The sequence below is a fragment of the Sinocyclocheilus anshuiensis genome, unplaced genomic scaffold, assembly GCF_001515605.1.
Source record: "Sinocyclocheilus anshuiensis isolate Anshui unplaced genomic scaffold, SAMN03320099.WGS_v1.1 scaffold1148, whole genome shotgun sequence".
NCBI lineage: Eukaryota > Metazoa > Chordata > Actinopteri > Cypriniformes > Cyprinidae > Sinocyclocheilus > Sinocyclocheilus anshuiensis.
Window position 1 is genome coordinate 69,686 of NW_015548259.1, and position 24,669 is coordinate 94,354.

Below are 24,669 nucleotides of genomic sequence, written 5' to 3' on the forward strand. Positions count from 1 at the left end.
AATAATCACTTTAATGTAGCTTGCGCTCACTGTTGTACACTAGAAGCCGCTCCGGGCGGATGACGTATGAGGTCGGCTTTGCTCATGCACCGCTCAGAAGTGACGCACGCGGAAGCGCAGGGGAGAGATCAAAAAGACATTTATAATTTTCATTTTTGTTTGAACTAATCCTTTAAGCGCCACTGACTGAATCTTTTTCAAAGGATTTGAGTCACTGAGATCAAGAGAATCAAAATCCCCTCCACTATAGGCATGCAATGGTATTGCCATGTTTGGACTTCCCTTTCATGGGAACTTTGAACTGCGTCCTCTAGGGGTCGCTATGGGGAACGCCTCGTCGTGACTGTATGCTTCAGACACGGGTCACGACGAGGCGTTCCCCATAGCGACCCCTAGAGGACGCAGTGTCTCGTTCCCTACTCAGGGAACCATGGTTACATAAGTAACCTGAGACGTTATGCTTCTACTATGGTAATATCATTGCATTTTTTTGAAGAGATTAGTATGGATGACAAATAGTTTGTACTGTACAGTAGAATACTGGTTTTCATTGATGACTAAAATAAAAATATCAAACAGGAATTTAGAAACTGTGATTTAAACTTGAGTTGCTAAAAAGGTGCAAAATAAGATTGTCCAGTCAAGCACAAACTAGACAGTCAAACAAATTTCCTTCTTGTAGTTTGGATTTAGCAACAATGTTCTTTTAAAGCACACAATAGTTTCGAAATTCCTATCTATGTATTTAACTTATGTTGTCAAATGAAATGCAAATGTTAACAATGACCTTACCAATAAAACAAAAATGCCATATAAATATTCCTAAAGAAATGCTAGCCTAATTAGCAAATTGGCCTTGTGACTAAACAGCTCTATTGTGTCTCCTGTGCATATATGGTGATGGTTAAAGGAAACTTGCACAGAAATAACAATGGCAAAGTTCATCTGTTAATACTGCAGGTTAATTATTGACATTGTTGTAGGCATAACATAACATTTACAATCACAAAAAAAAAGTCAAAAACAATGTCAGGTGCCTTTTTTACTCAGATCACCCCTTCCTAGTGCAGGTTGATTCCTATGACCTTTCTCTAGCAGGTCACTCCAACGATATTTTTTAAAGGTGCACTAAGAAATGTTTTTCAGTTTTGAGTTTTTCAGTTACCAGCTCTATTTTAGAAATACCACAAAAATCACGTGTATTTGTCACCATGATTAACTTAATCTACAACAAATAGTACTGTGGTAAAGTAAGTGTTCAGCTGGTCAGGAGTGGGGACCACCATTGTACGGAATAAAACTGATTTTTCTGGAGTCTTCATCTCATGTGAGTGGACATCATTTTAAACATGCCAGAAGCACACTTTCTTTAGGTTTATAACTTTTTAAGGTAAATACTTCAATAGACTGTAAAGCTATTTAAATACAATTATTCAGTAAAAATGTGAAAAGTACAGTTGTTCGTGTTTTTAGTTGAGTCTGATTTAAATTAATATCAGAACACATTTTATGAGCAATCAATGCAGAAATGCAGACATTTTCAAAGGGTTCACACATTTACAGCATTCTTAACCGTGTAAAGAATGGGTAACATTAAAACATTGGTGGAGTTTCTCTGCCCTCTAGTGGTTGAATCACAAAAAGAGACTATAGCACCTTTGATTTTTCCCACTGTGGCCCCCAAACATATTTGGACACTTAAGCCACACTTTTTGTAAAACACAATTACATTAGATACAAAATATCACACCACATGGCACCTGTAAACAAGCGATGCCAGACCTTTGAGCAAAATTAAACTTAATTGAATTCCATGTGAAATACACAGCATGAAAAAACGTAATGCTTCACCCCCTGGGTCAATATAATTAAAAATTTTAGAGAAATATATGATATTTGAGCATCACTTTTTTTAATAAAATCATATTGTACTTTATGTGAATATGAATTAAATTAATAATATTAAGGCTAAATTAAAAGTAATATTTATCAAACAAGCCAAAACAGTTAAATGTACATACTTATTAACATCTGCATTTCGCACGAGGGGTTGTTTTTAATATCATATTGCACTTAAGTGAACAAAGCAATTAAAACACATTGCAACACTTATATTCATTTCAGATCACACAAACATACATACACACAAACTTGCATTGGTACATAATCTCAGGTCTTCTGGCCTCACACAATAAAGACTCAAATAATAATATCACACACACATAGCAGCACAGATTCAAGTTAAAAACATATGGAACAACATACAAACAAAACAAAACAGTAAACTTCTATAGTCTTTTTTGGTCAAAAATCATACATTTCTTTAGCATTTCCATGTTCTCCATAACCACAATGAGCACTACAGATTTTTTTATTTATTTTAGGGATAGAAGATAACCCATTATCCTCAGTTTTGTTTGGATGTGATTGATATCAGCACTGTTTATATCTGTTATTCATTTGCACAAATCATATGAGGATCTAGTTTTTAAAAGGTGCCACAAAGCACAGACCAGAAAAGGCTTTCTTTTAACCTGCCAGTGGTTCAAGGATGTAAAAACCACAAGTGCTTCATTCCCTTTGACCTGGAAGTTCTAGCTTCAGAAAAATTCTCCCAGACAGTACAAGTTTTAGTGAGGACTACAGAAATATGTGAAACAGCATTGGGGAAGAAACAAATACTCACCCATTCATTCAGTCTTCCTGAAACAAACACACACTTCTCTCTTGCTGCATAATGCAGTTCATATTGGATTCATCCTGTGTACAGATATTCCTATAGTATTTATAATGCTCCATTCCAGGTCAAATGTGAACTACTGAGACAAGCAGTTGACCTATTATTAACTGTGTACAATCTTTTTTTTTTTCTTCTTCTTCTTGTGATGTGAATTTTCTTTCACCTTTAGGGGGCATACAAACATGAAGTGTTTTCACATTCCAGCTGTGCTATTTGTAACTTTTTTTGCATTCATTATTTGCATCATCCTTCAAGTCATAAGCATTGTTTTAAGTGAAAAATTGAAGTGTTCCATCTCTTACACAATCTCAGTTTTAAAACCATTCAGTAAATGTACACTTATTACTAAGTTATGGCTTAGTGAGCTGGATGGATGTTTTTCTTTCATACTTATATTTGCATTTGTAAATCATGGCGAGCACTGTTTTTATTATAATTATTATTATTATACTTTTTTTTTATGTTCTTCTTGTGCAAATCCCATAAATCATACTTGACAAAAACGAAAAAGCTGAAAGAAAAAAACATTTTAAATATCTTATAGTGTTTACAGTAGCAACTGTAACATTTCTCTGCTACTACTGTATGTCACAGATGAGGCTCTTGTTGTGGCGGCGTCTGCTAACCCTGAATTTTACAACATATCATTGAGAAACTACTACTAGAGATTCTAGAGATTCTCAGTAGAGTACAGACTGTCTCAACGCTCTAAGTTTGCTTCTTTTAAAGACAGAGAGAGCTCTGATAGAGTGTCTACTGAGAATCTTTACTGGCAACAGGCCTGAGCATTAAAAACATGTCAGCATTTTATTCCGTTCACTGTCTGTTTTTGAATGCAAGAACACATATTGAGTGTACACCCGTAACACTGCCAGTGCTGTACCTTTATATAACTCTGTGGTGTAGGGTTTGTTGTTCCTTCACAAAGATGTTGGAGGTCGCAAGGCGATTGAACACAGATCATCCTTTTTCAGCAATTGGTTTGCAGTCTACTGTATATCTACATCGCTGTCTCAATTTCATTGCAAAGGAATCAGCAGAAATCTTGAATAAACCACACTGCAAAAAAAAAAAACATTTCCTTAATCAGTATTTTTGTCATGTTTTACAGTAAATATATTTAAACCCTTGAAACAAGAAATAAGAAAAATCTGAGAGCTAAATGAGAACTTATGTAGAAATGTTCGTTACTGAAAAGTTGCTGCATTTGACTGGCTTTGTACTTGTACCATGCACAATGACAAAATATAAAGTTTAATATGTTTTGTGCAAAGCAAAATATTAACACTCCTCAGAGAATATTCACCACCATTCAAAAGTTTGGGGTCAGCATTTTTTTAAAGAAATGTATACTTTTATTCAGCAAGGATGCAATAGATTAAACAAAAGTGACAAGAAAGACATTTATAAAGTTACAAAAATTTCTATTTCAAATAAATGCTGTTCTTTTGAACTATAAAAATCAAAGAATTCTGAAAAAAAGTCTCACAGTTTACACAAAAATATTAAGCAGCACAACTGCTTTCAACATTGTTAATTAGAAATGTTTTTGTCACCAAATCAGCACATTATAATGATTTCTGAAGGATCATGTGACACTCCTGTGACATCACAAGAATAAATGACATTTTAAATATATTAAATGTATATTTAAATAATAAACTGTTTTTTTTTTTATTATTATTGTAACAGTATTTCACATACTACAGTTTTTACTAGCTTTTGATTAAAAAAAATGCAGCATTGGTGAGCTTAAAAACTTTCTTTCAAAAACATAAAAAAGTACTGACCCCAAACTTTTAAACAGTATTTTATCTTCAAATTCAAGTTTATTTTTTGTTGATTTAAGCATACCACTACATATAGGGCTATATATATGTGTGTGTTTGCTTTTCAGGTGATTTTATTTATGTTTTGTTTTTTTCCACAAAATAAGTCAAAAATACTGCTCAAGGCAATGATTTTTTTGCAGTGCAACAGGGAAACTTAGAGTGCTAAACTGAAAGAAAGAACCCATGACCTACTCTTCCTCTAGTGAGCCATTATGTTCTCTGTATCCTAGTGCATGTTTCCAAGAGGAATCACCAATGGACCACTTGGCTGGCATAGTCCTCAGTTGTGGTGACCTGAGATTGGTTTCCCACACTGGACTGTCTGCTCTGGTTGATTCTGCGCTCCCTGAGCCAGCGTCTCTCTTCCCGCCTCTTCAATCTCTCCTCCTGCCGCTCACGCTGACGGATAAACTGGTATCTGTGCAGGAAAAGTTCCTTGGCGAACTCGTACAACTGCATATCCAGGAAATTCAGTTGCTCAATGCGTCTGTGCATGTCGTCACGCAGATCCACATTGGCGGCACGCGTGCTGTTGATCTGCGTGAAGGCGGAAATGAACTGCAGACGGAAAGTGTGCTCGAACAGGTACTGCGTCTTGCGCTGGAACTCTGTCAGGCCGTAGAAGGCCATGTTCTTCAGGTTACTCTTGGCACTGGCCAGGAGAATGGGGTTGCGTTCGCTCTCGTTCATGGTGGAGAGGTTGTAGCAGCCCACCAGGCTGAGATCGGCCAGCATGCGCACCTGCCGGTTGTTGGCCAGGTTTGAAGGGCAGTCCATGAACTCGTGCAGTGTGACCCCTGACCAGTCGTCTCCATTATAACAGGTGGGCAGCTCATCCTGTGTGGGCGAGCGTCCGTCACACATGTGAAGGGAAGTCTTCCAGGTGGCGCCACGCTGCACATGCTTCCATTCACTCAGGTAACGTGACACAGGGTCTCGCAGCATTGTGATGTAGTAGAAGTTCCTGAAATGATCATCACAAAGTTACTTCAAATTATCTTTTTACTTTCTCTTTAGCAAAATAGTTTGTATTTCATGCTGTAGAGTAAAACATGAAAGTTTCTTCAAGTAATGTTAACCACAAGCCTTAGCTTACTCATAAAACTGTTTTATGAGTAGAGATTGTGAGCAATAATCTGAAGAATGGAGGTAAACATGGTAAAATGTGTCTTCTAAATGACTAACTGTTAAGCGAAAGCATACTTTTCTAATACATTGCTAAACTACAATTTATCAAGCATATAAACTCACATCATTGTGGTGTTTGAAGTCCTTATATAGCACCTTGCTAGTATTTAATTTGTAATTTACATTATAGAACCAAATGTGAAAGTCTCTCAGAGTAAAGTTCTTGACAGGTCTTATTTTACTCATAAATTATGAGCAAAAATCTTCAGAATGGAGTAAAACATGGTAAAATGAGTTCGCTAAATGACTATCGTAATGTAAAAACATTTTTTGCTAAAATGTTGCTAAACTACAATTCATCAAGCATGTAAACTCACATCCTTGTGGTGTTTGAAGTCATAATATAGCAGCTTGTTAGCAACTTAATTGGCAATTCATGTTATATAACAAAACATTAAAGTCTCAGTAACATTAATCACAGGTCTTACTTAAATTGTGAGCGAAAATATGCAGAATGGAGTTTACTAAATGATCAAATGCAACAAAAACAATTTGCTAATACATTGCTAAACTGCAATTTGTCAAGCATGTAAACTCGCATCCTTGTGGTGTTTTAAGTCGTTGAATAGCAACTTGTTAGCAATTATGATGTAGAACAAAAGATCCAAGTAATGTCAACCACAGACCTTATTTTACTCATGACTGTAAACCAAAATAGAGAAAAAAAAACTTCTCTAAAAACCCACAGGAAATTCTAGAGGGAACCCATGGAGAATTAGCCCTTCCGGTGAGCAAATTAGCATAATGACTGAACAGCTCTGTTCTGCAACGCTTTATGTGCTATTCTTTCTCATAAAAATCTGTGATAACCCTGATAAACCTATCAACCTGTCATCTAACCTCAACATTTCAGTCATACAGTGTAATCCACTTGCACTTCCAGCACAGAGGAGCTGCAAAAGAGAATATATTCTTTTTACACACAACTGCGTGCTCTCACAGGGAAAGACCATCCTCTCAATCCATGTAAGCTGGAGGACAGCCACAGAAGGGCATGTTTCAATTAATCCGTCCTCAGCAGTGCAGCATGGAGGACGTTTGTAGGTTAAATATTGACATACTGAATAAATTACTATAAACGCAAGAGCAAAAACAGTGTGTCTTTTTAGTGCGTAACTTATGCTATTTTATGGAAGTTAAAAATAGTTCATTTTTCAGTTAGGCTAGCAAGCTAATAGCATATCCTGCTTGCATAGCACAGCACTAAAAAATCTCTTTTTATCAGCTAAAACAGAATTTTACATTTCCAACCCATTTTTAGGAAGACCAGCACTTGACATGAGGGGAAAAGATTAATTTAACTTATTAATTTGTTCCCTTGTTTAAATCTTGGCTTCATTGCTCTAAATTGTTGCCTTATTTTAATGTTATTTATATTACAGCCACAATTTAATTGAAACAAGAGAACAAATGATTAAAATATGGCCATGAATTAAAAAGTTGTGGAAACGTACTCTTAATTTGTGGCCACAATACAGATGTTTTTACCCTGCATGGCATGTGCAGGGCTTTGTATATTTTACTGTATGTTAGTGTATTTCCGGGTGAAACGGAATATTAAACAGGACAAAAATGGATTGTGAGAATCGACTGAATGGTGAAAAGTGGATGTTACAGTACATACCAGAAGGGAGCCAATGCAAATCAAAATGAAATAAAATGATGCCTAAATCCAATAGCCCATATGGACAATTTTGTGGCATTTTGATTAAAGGTTATAAAGACAAACAACTTCTTCATTTGTAATGACTCGCTGAATGAGTCAATGAAATATTTATAATATCACAGGAAAATGCTTTAAGAAAACAATACGGACAATTTTTACTTGTTCACTTTTTCTAATTGTAACAGTATCTATTATCAGAAATTACAGCTGTATCTGTAATTTCTGACGCTGTAAAGAACAGTTGAAGATACTGCCATAGAACTACATTCTCAGTCAATTAGATTGTCAACCCTTGTACATTAATCACATCTTTTGCGCTTACGGTTGAAAAACACGTGAGGGAACAGATGCCACCAAAGTGTTATTAGCAGCAGGCCGATGCGTTAATGAAGAGAGAGGAACCAGGCACAGTCATGGTCCGATAGAGAATGGGACTGAAGCAGGTGGCGACCGCCTCTGTGCTGGGAAGAATAGTGAATGAGGCAGTTCTGATGTTCCCCCAGAGAGGACAGGTGCCTCTCACCTTCTCCGACTCCTGAAGCTTTCAAGGGCTTTGACTGTATAGTACCTCAGAAGAGAGGTCTGTAGCGGTTTAAAAACTAGCATCAAGCTGTTGTTTTGACTTAAATAAATGATGTAACAAAAGTTTACATTACAAGTAATTAACATTTGACATGAATGCTAGTCTGTTAAAGTGAAATGTTATATAAAGAAGGCATGACTATGTATAAGTTCAATTAAATATTTTACTTGTTAAGTACGAAAAAAGACATATCTGGATCACTTTTAAAACCTTTTGAATCTCGGATGTCTCACCACCTCTGAAAAGCCAAGCCGATGTTGATTCAGGTTTTATTACAGACTCTGTCACTTCCCCTTCTTGCTTGTAGACGCTGATCTGTTTGGAGCAAAGCCGCTTTAAGGCAAGCCCCCAAGGATAGCAAAAAAATTAATTAATAAATAAAACATAACAATGGCAGAGCTGCAGACCTTGGTATGCCAATAATAAGACCATCTCTGACCTTTTTCGGTTTACGGATATGACGTGACACACATGGGCAAATTGGTGTATGTATGCAATTTCCTGCAAAAAAAAACATCCCGACCGCTCTAAAATATAAATCATTATCATACACTTATCAAAATGTATTATGGGTAAAGTAAAGACGTGGTTTAATAACATTTGGTTATTTTTGTAATCAAAAAAGTTACAGTGTAGCTTTAATACCAGTCTATGCCATTCAATCCATGATTTGCAGGATTTAGCCCAGTTTTATTTTACTATTATTTTAATACTATTATAGTATTTGCTAATTAATACTATATGAATGAGCTATTATTTTCAGTGCTTTATTTTCAGTTTCCAATTTAGTCATTTTAAAAGTGCACTACTGATGAAATCAATTTTAAAAATCAATTTTGACTTCAATTTTGAAAACATCTGAGTTTTGAAATATGTATTTTCTAAGTCACTCCTTCTGTCCCCTTCTCACTCCTTCTGTTCTCATTTGTAGTAGTCTTTAATCTGAGAAAGTATTCTAAAATATTTATACAGTACTTCAAAATTTCTAAGTGGGAATAAATGAAACTAGGAAGACTCTGCTGAGGAAGTATAAATAGAAAAGTGATGCTCATATTTGTAACTGTGTCAGTGGAAAATCAGTAGCTAGCATTACACGACGATGATATTGTGTGGGAGGGGAGACGTATCAGGGTTTAACGCACACACATTTATAGAGGGGTGTCAGGCTGTAGGGTGTGATTAGAATCCTGCCAGCAGCAGCTGTATCCGGCTTGTCTTTCAGAGTGGGTGGAGTGCAGACACTCTCTCATTAGCCTGTCCCAGGGACACAAACACATGCAGGAAGTGGTGCCAGAACAAGCCTACTGCAAAAAGGTCATGGTGAGCGCCATCAATGTCACAGTATATTAGCCTCAAACAGCTCCAGCTCGGCCCTTTACCTCAGCCAAGAAAAACCCAGGTGCAATTGTGGTGAGTTGTGCTCATTTCTTTCTGCTCGATGATACTTATTTGAGTCATAGCCCACAACCGTTCCACGAAGCACACATTTCTGCCCAAAAATGTTACTGAATAACCGGGAAATGTCTTAGAATACAGTATACTGCCTGCCTCTCTTAGCTTAATGTAACGGGAACAAATGAATTCAGGGGTTTCCAAACTTTTTAATGCCAAGGAGCTCCAAATATGATGGTCACTTACAAAAGACTCTCTTCCTAAAACATAGACAGATATTTACTTTGCAGAAAAAATGTGATATTATAGTAGCTGCTTAAAATGTACAAAACTGACACCGTTGTCATTGTATTACAGTTACAATATTATTAAAAATATTAAAATATTATTTCCATTAAAAGAAAACGTTTTTAAATACATTTTTTTAAATGTAATTTATGTCAAATCTATTGTCAGCAACCATCTACTCCAGTCTTAAGTATCATATGATCCTTTAGAAATCATTCTAATGCTGATTTGCTGCTCAAATTACATTTCTTATCATCATCACAGAAAAAGGAAAATGGTTGTGCATTTTTTTAACAATTTTTTTTTCAGGATTCTTTGAAAAATAGAAAGTTCAAAAGAACAGCACAACAGCAAAAAAGCTTTTAAACAGTAGCATATGTAAATATAAAAATATTAAAACATCTTTTCTGGAAGAAAAAAGTAATCAGCATGAGGTTGTTCTGTTTTGACTATTTCTTTAAGGAAAGTTTGCAGCAAACAAGCAAAAATAGCTCAAACGTTAATCTAAAGTAGACCAAGGCAAATGTGTTTAGAGATTACTTGAGGTTTACCAAATGTCTGAAATCCGAAGCCCAGTGAAGCTCTTCAAATCCAGGGAGAGCGATCGTGGAGTGGAACGATGTGTCTCAATAACACTCAGCTGTCAACGACTAGAGGCGATATGCCAAACACAGCTCAGCATGGCAGATTTCACAGAGTGCAGTAACTACAGGAAGCGTGAAAACAGGTGAAACCAGAGAGATGAAATGTCACAGCGCATTAATGAGTGATTCTTGGACTCCTCTGAGGATCTGCTAATACTAGACACATTATGTTCAAATCAAAGTCAACCCTTGTGTAATGTGGAAAAAAAATCACATGTTTAATATCTCAATTGTCTCCATACAGTTCTTGGATGAAAGAAATAGTTCACCCACAATGGAAATTTGTTTAAATTTTAATCACCCTCAGGCCATCCAAGATGCAGATGAGTTTGAGATTTTGAGAAATTTAGCATTGCACTTGCTCACCAATAGATCCTCTGCAGTGTCCAAACAGCTGATGAATGCATCAGTTAAAAACATCTTGATGGATTTGTTTCTAACAAACACGCAGCTTTTTGCTTCACAAGATGTTACTTGATGGACTGGAGTCGTGTGGATTTCTTGTGGATTATTGTGATGTTTTTAATCAGCTGTTTGGGCTCTCATTCTGACGGCACCCATTCACTGCATATAATCTATTAGTGAGCAAGTGATGTAATGCTAAATTTCTCCAAGTCTGTTCTGATGAAGAAATAAAATCAACTTCATCTTGAATGGCTCAAGGATGAGTTTGTGTAGCAATACATATATATATATTTTTTTTTTTTGGGGTGAACTATTCCTTTAAACATAAAGCAAATGAAGCATTTCACTTGCATCTTCTGCTTTATGTATGTTCACATATCGTAATTAACAGAGAACTAACTAATTAACAGAGTCTTCTATACTGCTGCTAAACTACTTGCAGTCTACTGAATAAGACACAGCACCAAACAGGAATATAAAGGCACTTTCTAATAGCATCATGTTAACTAAAACAGTCCAGACAGAGCTCTCCATTCTCTAGCTATGTCAGTTTCTGACCCGTGGGTTGTAAAAGCCCATAATTTGCCACAATCGCACTCTTCTATTGTCTGTTCAATTACATGCTACCAATGAGCCAAATATATGTAGCCAAACTATATGCTTGCTACTAATAGAAGGTTTAACTTTCTCTTTTGACTTGGCGAATGCTTACTAATGAGAAAAGATCTTGAAAAATCCCAAAATATTTTGTCTATTGCTTGAAGTGTTGTGACTGGTTAAGTGGCCTACAGTGGAGAGATCAGCTAAAAAAGAGAAAAAACTATTTGCTTTAGTACTCCTTACAAGAGCCATTTTGTAGCTTCTTACTTTTTCTAGCTGATACGGCACATTTATTCAACCACAGAGCATCTGTTTTTCTGCAGTAAAATCTTCTCACAAACTCAGATGTGCACGTCTTTTCATATCTCACCTTGCTGTATCAGATGTGGTAAAGTTCACACAAGTCACACTCACACACACATATGAACATCAGCAGAACACAAAAAATACACACACAACCTCCTGTAGGGCCTATATAACTAGGGGGACATCCTACCAAATATCTGGCCATTTTCACTTTTCTCACCGTTGAATTCTTGAAAATTAATGCGCACACAAGTTGGTAATACAGCCACAGCAAGCAGACTGGCCATTACACCTTGGGTGTGAATTTAGTTCAATAATTCAAGGGTCTGTCTTAAGTTAAGACAATAACTGGTATTTTGTCTTATGTGGTTTTACCTCTTTTTTTATAAACATATTCAGAGTTTTAAATGCTACACTCAGACATTAGTGTATAACATAAATAACTTTATTACCTTTGGAAACTTTTAGAAATGTTAAAATAGTATAATAATAGTTTAGTATACGGCAAAAATATAAAACAAAAAAAAAAAACACTAAAATGTAATGTATAGCATTTGAGTAAAACGCACACACACATACAGGTATATCACTTAAACTTTACATCTATTAATTTGTCAGATGCTAAAGCAACTTCCCCACTAATCAAAATCTTGACCTTCGTAATGGTAATTTTATTGCATCCGAAGTACAATTTGTTTAAACAAGTTTAAACAAAATACATTTTCAGCCTGAAAAATACATATTTACAAAATATATTCACAAAATGTTTCAAATATTTTCTGAAAGTATTCACAAAATATTCAGTCAAACCCTCAAAACACAGATCGCCCAAAGATTTTTCAGCCCATTTTCTATGGACAAAGGCAACTGACACATGTGGTGCAATTATGACTTCAGTAAAGATTTTCGGTTAGGGTGATGTGTCTCTTCAGTCACCCAGGGAAGCTGATGTATTTACAGTGCACAGTGACAGCATTATGATTGAGGCTGAGAATGCACTCAGCACCTCTATTGACCTCTGTCCTCTCCTCATTCAGTTTTCTTCCCATGTCTCGCAGCCATCAGTTCTCCCGCGGAACCTCAGACCTTTCCTCTAAAGGTTGCTTGATTAATCACGCCTCTGATTCAGTTGTATTTCACACAAATCTGAACTCCCTCCTCCCACTTTTATCTCTTTTCCTCTTTTCGGCAACCGTCTATCACATATTTCGTCACTGTCCCCGTCTCCTGTTCTTTCGCCTTAATTATTGGTATCAGATATGACATTTTGTCTCAGTACAGGGATATTCTCTGTGAAATTATATTGGGCCAGAGTCATAGTGGGAGATAAACCTGCGGATAAGGAGAATCTTTCAGTGCTGTCTGAGGAGAAGAACAGAGGCTAATAACAGAAGTTAAACTAAAAGTGATTTGCAATGGAAAAAAATTTTGAGCTCAGATTTTTATCAGTAGTTAAAGTGTTGCATATGAAGACACAGTAGCTGAAAAAAATATGTTTTGTTGTTATGTGACAAAACGTGTCTCCATTTTGTCAGTGACATCTTTCCTGTCTGCCCCTTCGGGTTTAAAGGCCTTGATCTACTTCAAAAGAAAAGTCATACACTTAAATATTTTCAGAAGTATTTAGGATTTGTATACTGCAATGCGTTGCACTTGTAGACATCAAAGATTGAACAGTGTATTCATTCTGCAGGTCAGTATGGAAACTCAACATGCAAAGAGTTCAGCAGATTATTTCAAAATTGGAACGCCTGCCATTCACAAAGTTCTATACATATACATCCCTTAAAGCAGTGGTTCTCAACCTTTTTTTCCACTGGGCCACATTATGGTCCAAGTGCAAGTCTCACGGGCCGCACGCATACCAATACAAACCAACCAGATTTATAATATTATAGCCTAAATATTATGATATCTAATGGATTACATTCATTGAAATAAATAAATAATTCTACTCACCATTAATAAAACACCTGATGCTGTTGGGAGCTGACCAATTTTGTGAAATTCGTCTCGAAAGCAGTAACAGCACAATGAAGTTGCGATTGTAAGTTGCAGTCTGTAAGACACGCGACATTGCAGAAAATGTGCGCTCACAAATGTAGCCTATCTTGATCCAAATATGGAAGGCACTTTCGAATTTAATAATCTGAGGTTCTCTCCACAGATATTTTGCCACATTTCTGCAATTAAGGATGATTGCTGCGTACTGGTTTTTCCTTTTGCCTGAACATCTTCAAGTGAGTGGCGGGGCAAACCAAAAGTCCAGCACTCTCCTACCTTCAAGGGCGTGTCTACGTGGTGGCCAGGGGTGGCACCGGCCCCCCCTGAAATTTGGCTGGCCCGCCCTACCAGATGTCTTGCAATAGGCTTGTTTTTAGTAAATTTCTAACTGCATCTGGCAGTGGCGGATCCTGGCATGTGTAGGCAGCTGCCTAGGTCATTATAATAGGTAATTATACTTAATTTTAGGCAGTTTCTATAGTGTGATCTTAATGACCATGTCGAGAGCGCATAATGTTACGCGATCCATGTGCGCGAGGACGAATCTCTCCGCTCCCAAGCGGATTTCCTTCACTCACACAAAACTGGACGTGTGCTTTTAAATATTGAATTCAGGTGAGGAGTAGGCTTATCTCACTAAATGGAAGCAAGCCGATTAGTCAGCCTTCTCTAGTTGTTTATTTTATTAATAGCCTACTTATTTTAGTTAAGTGCTTAAATTGTAAATATGCATTTATTCAATTATTTTATTTAGTGCATTTGTATTTTGTTGTTTTTTTTATATCGTTTTGCAATAAAAGCGTATCAACCAGGTTCCAGAAATAATCACTGAGGGTGCTTCTGAAATGAGTGAGGGTGCTCTAGTCTTAATGCACATTTTCACATATTTTGTCCCATCTGTTGCTATGGTTATCACTATGTCAATCACTGCTACTTCGAGAGTGAATCCCGCATAAATATACTGACGTCATTCCCGAAACTTTGCAACGTGTGTGTGGCCGAAAAACAAAGTTCTAGGCTACATTTTAAATGGATTATTGACTAGAAAGCTTGCAAAGAGTACTCATAACCACTAAAAAACTGTCACTCTTTGTTTAGTGAGTGTGCAGGATGTATTATAACATACATCGTTCCGCAAACACAGTCAAATGGTTTAGGGCTGTTGGAGATTCATTATTCTTCTAAATGTTATGTTAAGCAGTCAAAAGTTTTTTATTCTGTAAATCTGAGCTTGCCTCTAGCGGATCCTTAGGCCAAACGGCAGTTGTAATCCCAATACAGTTTCCTAGCACTCTATCCCTCAGGCCAGAAACTGCATCACCATCTATACTCAATACTGAAGTTCAAATGCTTAAGGAAACAGTATGAGGCAAATGAGGGCAGACAAGGTAGAGTCAACATGACATGGCAATTGCATCCCATTTGAATTTCATAATGTGACATATTTCCAAGTAAATTAAGATATGCAACCGCAACAAAAAAAATGACTGCATCATATAAAGTTATATAACAGGTGGTTGGAGGGGATTGATGACATCAGCCAAAAAGGATCGTTTAAGAGGCAGAGTAAGATACATTGTAAAAAATATTTTTTTACGAAAGAATATAAAAGACATTTTTATCATAACATGCACCACAATCATGCAGAATAGACATGAAAATTATTTTTAGACTTTTATGGATGATGGCTACAAGGGGAAAGGAAAAGTAATGCATATTAAATAAGTCACTGCACTTAAGATTTCACATTCTACAGTGACATTATGCTGCCCTAACAGCAGAAATGACATTCACGGTTGAATGTCATTTTTTTCCCTGCACAATAAAGTTTATATATATTGTAATGTAATATTGTAATGTAATCATCTAAAAAACATTGCAAGAATTAGATGTTTTGTTTCCAGTCAAGACTTGGAGAAACTTGTTCATGCCTTTATCACCAGATATGTTCACTGATTATAAACCTAACAGACCACTCAGACCATTAGGATCGAGTCAGTTAGAAATACCAAGGGATCACGCAAAACAAGGGGAGTCCGCTTTTAGTTATTATGCCACCCGCAGTTGGAATCAGCTTCCAGAAGAGATCAAATGTGCTAAAACATTAGTCACATTTAAATGCAGACTCAAAACTCATCTGTTTAGCTGTGCATTTACTGAATGAGCACTCTGCAATGTCCGAAATGATTGCACTATATTTTATGTATAATCATTTTCTATTCTTACCTGTTTTAAATTCATTTTAAACATTTTAAATCAATTTTTAAATCATTTTCAAAATTTTAAATTCCTTGTTTTATTGTTGTGATTATTTTTTTATTATTTTTTTTTCATTTATTTTATGTAACGCACTTTGAATTACCATTGTGTATGAAATGTGCTATATAAATAAACTTGCTTTGCCTTACTATACTGTAAACAAATGTAATTTTAATGGTGAAAGACTGCGGAATTTTTTTTGTTGTTTTTTTCCCTTGCCTTGCCTTGCCTTGCCTAATGTCACCTAAAAGCTCCAATTAACAGTTTCAGATGAATGTTGATCAGAAATCCTGACAAAACGGTTCTTCTTTAAAGCATTTGAATTAGCATATCATTATAGTCTATGATTAGCACTGAGAGCTTCTGTCAAGTTCTACCATTTTGCAGTAATTAAGTGAAATATAAACTTGCATTCAAAAGTTTGGGGTTAGTAAGACCCCAGTTTATTTATTCAATTTTTGGGGTGTTTTTTTTTTTTTTTTTTTTAAAAAAAAAAAAACTTTTATGCTCACCAAGGCTGCATTTATACAATCAAAATATCTCTTTTCTATTTTCTCTATTCTCTTTCTCTTGTGTAAGTTCATCACTGAGATTTACAGTTTTGCCCAAATTATTTTTGGTGACAGTAAAGACATTTATAATGTTATAAAAGATTTCTGTTAAAATAAATTATTTTTAACTTTCTATTTTTTTTTAAGAATCCTGAAATAAATGCATCACAGTCTCTACACAATTATTAAGCAGCATTTATTAAATAAATATTTTTTTTGTTTATTTGAAATGTTTTATCAGGCTGTCTACTTTCCCCAGTTATCAGGAAATTGTTTATAACACATTTCCAAAGCAATTTTGCCCTTCCATTAAATTCTCATAAATGTCTTGAAAAAAATACTGAATGATATTTAACAACCAAAGGAGACTTACATTTTGCTATTAAACGTCAAGCTCACTGAAGGTGTTTTATTTCCTATGTATCCCTTTTATAGCAGTTTAAAATGGCAAACCGAATGTAATGAGCCATCTGGCAAATGACACAAACCATGAGAAAATATAGAATCTGTGCCCATCTGCAAAATAATGCTGGAACACCTCAATCTTTAATGTTTCACTGCTTACATGTACACGGTTTGTTTAATGTAATTATAACTTTAATACTTTAAATACATTTATCATTTAAGCTTACTAAATATTTTAACAAGGTTTTTTTTTTTTTTAAGTAGAATGCAACATCTATAGATCTCTACACCTTCAATCACATCACATTCCACATGAAACTAAGCTGACACATGCAGACTGACTGAATTGTGGATACAAATGTACCCAACATACGCTCATCGTTTTCTCCTCTGTAGTCTTACACTAAAACAATAATGTGCTCGTTTCTGCTGCTCTGCAATCTTCTCCCGTTGTCGCTCTTGACAGAATGGAGCGAGAGCCTGGAAACATGCATTATTTGTAACGGATATCATTCCCTAATGGTGCCTGTACTCCCTCTGGCAGACCATAATGGACCTTTTTCCAGACTCTCTGAATCTCCTTCTGTCTCTTTGATAGTGACGGAATGGGGACGGCATGTCACCTGGGAAGAAACAAGAGGAACGAGCGGCCCTTCATTTACTTGTCAGGAAGCTGGCATTAGGGGTAGTTGACATGGTGCGCATCCTGAAAATGGCACTCGCTGGCAGTTACAATACAGCAAGAAAAGCCTACCCTTCGACCCAGGTGCACCACGACTACCGCATCACTGTTCAGAGCACATCAAGTTGAATCTCTTTCCCTGCTGAAAAAAACCCCACCTAAATCAGTCTAAGCTTGCTATTCTTATCTGGTCTGTTCTGGTTTGCTGTTTTTTAGCCACTAGACCAGTTGGCTGACCAAATTAACCAGCTGAACACCAGGCCAGGCTGGGAGACCAATTAGACCATAAAGACCAGTGTGGTGTGTTGTTTTTTTTTCATGCAGGGCTGAAAGTCTATGTTCTTTGACTTATTCAGCATTAAGTCATACTTAAAGAAATAGTTTGCACAAAAATGAAAATTTTGTCAATATTTACTCAATCTTTTGTCGTCCTAAACCTTTCTTCTGTGGAACACAAGCAGATATTATGAAAAAATATATTTTTCTTGTCCATACAATAAATAGTCAATAGGGCCCGATCAATGTTGTTTTTGGACCCTACTAATTTTCTCTGTATGGATAAAAACAGTTGAAATATTCTTGATGGAACGACATGAGGGTGAATAAATGATGACAGATTTTTTTTATTTTGGGGTGAACTATCCCTTTAAGTTGAGGAGAACAGAAAAAAATAAAACTGAAAGCCTGCAGTACATGCTATACATACATCAGTGGTGTGTGGTGGTGTTTTAAAATGAGGAGGCAGTTTTATATATAAATATATATTTATATATGTACATATTACATTAAAAAGAGAACAAATATAATTCTATTTTGTGTTTTATTAATATTATTTTTTATTTTATTTTATATTTTTAATACGAATTATACATTTCATAGTGTTTTTATGCATTTTTATATTTATTCCAAAATAATAACTAAAGGCAGTAACAATTTGAACAATATTCTGGAAACAGTTTACAATAAGGTTTCATTAGTTAACATTAGTTAACTACTTTAGTTAACATGAACTAAGAATAAACAATAGCCTACTTCTACAGCATTTATTAATCTTAGTTAATATTAATTTCAACATTTACTAATGCATTATTAAAATCAAAAGTTGTGTTTGTTAACATTAGTTTATGCACTGTGAACTAACATGAACTAACAATGAACAACTGTATTTGTATTAACTAATGTAAACAAAGATTAATAAATACTGTAATAAATGTTCATTGTTTGTTCATGTTAGTTAACTCATTAAATGACACCTTATTGTAAAATGTTACCAATATTTTTTATTTGTGAGCTTATGTTCAGCTGTTCTTTTTAATAGTCAATTTATTTCGGGTCATCGTCATAAAGGCTCTGTAAACACTGCCACAGACACGAAGATATATCTTTCAGTTCATCACGCTGAATGCTCACTAAAAACTGATGCAGTCATCACGTTTTCAGACCATTTCATGTTTTATTTTGACGTAACACAAAGTAGTGGTATCTAAGCGGGGCCATAATTTTATTCATTCAGACCGAGAGCTCGCACAAAAACAAGAGGCGGGATTTATCACACGAACCAATCACATCCAACCTTAACCGATCATATCCAATTATAGCGCGACTGAGACATTACCTCCTCTCACGTGACTTTCCCCCATTCATCTCAGTGAGCCTCCAGAAAAGTCATGGCACGCTTTGGGGTCTCTGTAGAAAGTCAATGGACCGAAGGGAGGCAAGCCTCCGCTGTAACTTTACCTGCGGGTGTCACTGTTGGACAGTGTTACTTTATAAAAACGAGTGCCTTTTAGACTTTTAATATCATATTTAGTCATATTTGCGCTGTTTTATTTTTGTAATATCGATTATTTTCTCATCCAACTTTTTGAGGAGACACTGCCTCCCTTGCCGCCTCGGAGGAAACGCCCCTGACATACATGCTCCCTTTGAGAGGAAATGACAAGTCTGCTTTTGTGTGAAACACAGAAAAGCACTCAATACATGGTGTTGACATATTGTCTGTTCTACAGGCTCTCAACACCTGCACATCACCAATCTGTTTTTAGAGACTTAACCATATCAGTTTTCAAAGGAACTGGAAAAGAATCCGTTTTTTTAATATAGGCCAACAAATCCAAATCCTACTTCTATCCACCATTAATGTAAAACCTGGCATTTTTGTCAATACTGTGTAATATTCTACTTTTAAATAACTATAAACTGTTTCAAGTTAAACAAATTTATCTGAAATGTCAGACTTCATGATGCATTATTATTGTGATTGGAATCACAGCAGGCAGTACATGAAAGGTAATAAGGTAATAACTAGCTAAATATTTAATATTTGACAACCGTTTTATGAAAGAAATATTAAATGACAGTGATATCCATGTACTTAACTTTTCAGTCAGATTTCACCATTTTGAATTGAATAGTCATCATCATTTTCCTAATTCATTTAATTAATTTCGCTACTGAATGTGACGAGACAAGAAACATTAAAAGTGTCATTTTAGGCTTATTACACAATATGATCAAGAGTGATTGTGTGCATATTTTAAAATAAAAATATTATTTGCAAATAGTTCAAATGCATTTTTACATTGCATTCTAGTTACTGTACTATTTGACTTTTTTCCTTTTTTTGCTTATAATAATACTTATAATAATAATAATAATAATAATAATAATAATAATACTTCAATTCTTGAATCCCATTTGCATATTTGCACATTTTACCAGAAAAGATGACAAAGATGACTAAATGTGTTTATCTAAAAAAATTTAGATGGCCTCATGTAGATGGCCTCAAAGCTAACAGACATCTTCAATTCTTGAATCCCATTTGCATATTTGCACATTTTACCAGAAAAGATGACTGTCAATTTTAAATGTGTTTATCTAAAAAAATTTAGATGGCCTCATGTAGATGGCCTCAAAGCTAACAGACATTGACTAACAGCCACAGAACACCAATTTTAATTTCATTGGGTCTTTTAATGATGTCTCGAAGCCATAATTTGTTGTGCGGGAATGTGAATGTAATTACCTCACTGGTCATTTGGGCCCACTGAGGTCAAGGCAGGAAAATTAATGTGGCACATTTCACAGAGCAGCGGGCACTTCCCTCTGATTCAATTTAGCTTCACTCAGCATCACCACAAAGTCGAGTATTTGCATGTACTGTATTAGAAGCACTCCATCAGTGCGAGAATCAATATCTTTGCTTACAGCCTATTTTGTGTTATCAAACCACCAGTCCAGATTGGTACACACAGAGAGAGAATAGAAGGATAAAAGAGGTTTAATCTGAGATCTGCGGCTCAGCCTCGTATCTCTGTTTCCTGACAAATCTGTGTAACAGCAGAGTGCTTGGAAGGAGCGATTGGTAGGGGTGTGTTTGTGTGTGTGTGCGGCTTTACTTAGCTACAGTTTGGGATTCCTCAGTAGTTGGATAAATCTGACAGAACCTCTATCTGGGGACATCTTTAAATGGAAAGGGGGGAAAAGTGTATGTGAAGGTGCATGCAATATGTAAAAATATGTAGCATGCATAAAACTTAAAAAGTTTTTCTAAATTGGGGACAAATCTGTATGAATTCATATGTACAAAAATGTACAGTTTTTAGGAGCATATGCAGATTGTACGAAAACATACAAATGAGATTATGTATGAGATTATGGATAAATTGTAATGAGTGTGTTAAAACATATTTAAGATATTGTATACTGTTTCTTGCTTAACTTTTCAGTGAAATTTCACCATTTTGAATTGAATAGTCATCATCATTTTCCTAATGATTTTCATAATGCATTTCATTAATATTTATCGAATCTGTGCAGCAATTATGAGTTTTTGCCCAATTTCCATAAAAATAATCTATTTTAGTTCCTATATTTTGGGATGTCTTGCTTGAATGGTCTGCCCCACATTACACCACTGAGTTTCAATAAGACTGAGTGGTCAGGAGTAACATGACCAGGGCTCGCAAAATTTCGTAATCCCTGGTAGGCATTCTGCAGATTTTGGTAGCCCGTAACGAATTTTAACTAACCCGAATAAAAAGACATCAGCTGCACATTGGCAAATCAGCATTATCAAAAACTTCAGTGATTGTACTTTTTCTTCAAATAACAAGTCAAGAGAGTAGGGGGGACCGATCACAAAACTCACAGTTCGAATCATATTACAGATTTTGAGTCAAAGATTGGATCATTTTTCAGGTAAGCAAAAAAAGGGAACATTTCTTCGATACCACAGCAAAAACAACATTTTTTGCATAACTAATAAAGGACAAACATTGTTAAAGACAAGTGAACAGTCAGTCATAAGAAAATATTAGAACATTAATAGAAAATATTAGAAAATAAGAACAAAATAAACAATAATAAAGCATAGATAAATACAATATAAAAAGTTACAAACAAAATAAGGTCTAACTGTAGTATTTAGATACAGAAATGTAATAATTATGTGTAAAATAACACTGCATAGTGTTCACTGTGTAAATTAAATATAGATTAATCTTTGTCAAAGCTGTGTTTTGTTGTTTGATTAACATTAAATTGGAAAGACTTAAAAACATGCAAATGATCACCTATGATCCATTTCACCACTACAAGCGAGTGAACAACACCAATCAAGGAAGGAATTTTATATCACTATTCAAGATAGCCCATCGGGTACATTTTGGTAGCCCGACTGGAAGACACAAGAGCCCCGGTACATCGGACTAGCGATTTTGCGAGCCCTGATGACCATTCTGAAATGGTCAGTTTCAGCCACTGTGTTTGTGATTAATTCTGTTGTTCTTGATCAATGTCATGATCACCAACGTTTTGCTGGAGTTTCAGATCACGGAAAACCCACCCATTATTTTAGGATTATAAGCATGCTAGTAGAGAGCAAGCAAGCAATCATGCTGTCAAATTTTCCTAATGCTCTCTAGCAATCCACCACCAGCTACACAATTTGCTGTTTGTTTGTATTTATTGTTTTTGAAACATGATAAACACGTCAATATCTTTTCATAGTGTTTCTCCATGGTAACATCTAATGAACTCAATTCAGTTTTCCCTTTCAAGGGAACTTCGAACTGCGTCCTCTAGGGGTCGCTATGGGGAACGCCTCGACGTGACCCGTGTCTGAAGCACACATTCAAAAAGCACCAACAACATGTTGGCCGGCATGACGTCACTACCGGTGCGACTATAGTATAAATAGGCGCCGGGAGAACACGTCATCCTCTTCTTCGTCTTCAGTGACTGGTTTGTTTGAAACGTGCATTCTGGTGGTAAGAGTGATCTTTCTTCCCTTATTATGGCGAGCACTAGCAAGACGTTTAGGAGATGTGTGGATCCGTGTCTTCGTTATTTAACAACTGATGACACACATGATCTTTGCGTCTTTTGTTTGGGCGAAGAGTCCATCGCGTACGCGATGTCCTCGAGGGAGCAATCTGCGTTCACTGCGAGCGTGAAAAAGCTCCGCTCTCGTCTGTCTCTCTTTTTGAGGAAGGAGGGGCAGCCGTCTGCTCCCCGCGGTTCAGGACCTGCCGCTGCTGAGGCACGGAGGAGAATGAGGTCGTGGGGATCGCAGGCGGATCTGCCGATGAGTTAAAGGAGGGGCTTTCCCTCTCGCGCTTGTCGGCCGTGGACGAGGGTGAGCCGCTGGAGGATGATGATGTGATTTTCCCTAACATCGGCCAGTCTGCTGGGTTTGGCCCAGGAAGAGCAGGAGATGTCTGAGGAGGGCAAAGAAGTTGAAGCTGAGCCCTCCCAATCCTCCTGCCCTGCATATGATGAGCTACTGGAAGTTAAGGATCGCGCCACAGAGAGGCTTGACTTGCCGTGGAAGCGGGCCAGGAAGGTGGTGCCACGAGGTCGTCTCACCAAGCGTTATCTGTCTGACCATAGTCCCCCAGCTCAGGGGAGCCTTCTTTTTCTTCCTGATCTCCATACGGAGGTCGAGAAAGAATGGAAGAGGCCATTTTCTTCACGCATCCATCGGTTCCAGCATACGAGTTATGCCAACATTGAGGGGATGCGCGAAAGCGGCTATGAGAAGATGCCCCCTGTAGAAGAGACGCTGGCTATCTATCTCTCTATGGGTGAGACATCCTCTCTCAAGACTCCCTCCTTGCCATCTAAGCCCCTTCAGGATACACCTCGCTTAAATGGCAGGGCATACGCAGCAGCAGGTCAGGCTGTCGCTTCGTTGCACATGATGGCGGAGCTTCAGGCCTATCAGGCTGATCTACTGAAAGACCTGGATAAAGGGGAGGGCCTTTCTCCTGATGAGGTAGCTGAGTTGCGCCGCACCACGGATCTTGCTCTCCATGCTACTAAACAGGCCACAGGCCGCCTCTGCTATGGGCAGCTCTATGGCGGCCATAGTGGTAACGGAGAGACATCTGTGGGTGAAACTGGCAGATATAGGGAAGAAAGAGAGGGGCTTTCACCTCGATACTCCGGTTTCGCCTTCCAAACTTTTTGGTACCTCCGTCGAGACGGTGGTTGAGAAGTTCAGGGAGGCGAAGGCGTTCTCAGCGGCCTTCAAAACCTTCATTCCACAAAGGTCCAGGTCTGAGCCCAAACAACCCAGGGGTCCTGGCCCGTCTCGGTCTGAGGATCAGAAACGGGCACAGAAGGCTAGTGTCGCGGCTTGCGCTCCTCCCCCACCTGCGGGTAGGGCTAGGAGGAATCGCGGGTCAAAGGGAGGTAGGCAAGACCTGAGGGAGGTGAACCCCCTCTGCTGGACTCAGAACCGGGTTCTCGACTTTTGCAGTCATGACCTCACTTGTCGATGCTGGATCCAGACTGTTTGATAGCCCTATTTCCAGCTTCATGCTTCCTGGATCATGTGGCCAGATCACAGGCTTCTGTGGAAGCCTTCTTAGTCATCAGGTCCCCGGCACAGCACCGCAATTCTCCTGGACGTCCGGGCTGGGCTTATGCTTTCAGGCTGCCCTGACTGGGACGCCATATCCAGGTTCTCCCCGAGGGGCTTCCTGTGAATCAGGATATCCCCTCTCGTTGAGACGTTTTGCGGGAGGTATGAGTGGCATTTTTGCGAGAAACCCTTCTTGTGAAGTGCTATCGCCAGGCAGTGCTCCCCTCGCCTCAGAGGGTTGTCTTTGAGCCTG

The 24,669-nt window shown here is 37.1% G+C and overlaps 1 protein-coding gene across 1 annotated transcript in view; it reads right to left on the bottom strand.

Moving 5' to 3' along the window:
• Positions 1-3,328: 3,328 nt before the first annotated feature.
• LOC107655503 (heparan-sulfate 6-O-sulfotransferase 3-like) overlaps positions 3,329-24,669 on the bottom strand; it is a 66,720-nt gene continuing 45,379 nt past the window's right edge. Inside the window, exons 2-3 of the mRNA XM_016442989.1 lie at positions 4,765-5,536; positions 3,329-3,799 (exon numbers count right to left, since the gene is read on the bottom strand). Coding sequence (XP_016298475.1) covers positions 4,822-5,536 — 715 coding nt within the window. The 3' untranslated portion in view covers positions 3,329-3,799; positions 4,765-4,821. The remainder of the gene's footprint in view (positions 3,800-4,764; positions 5,537-24,669) is intronic.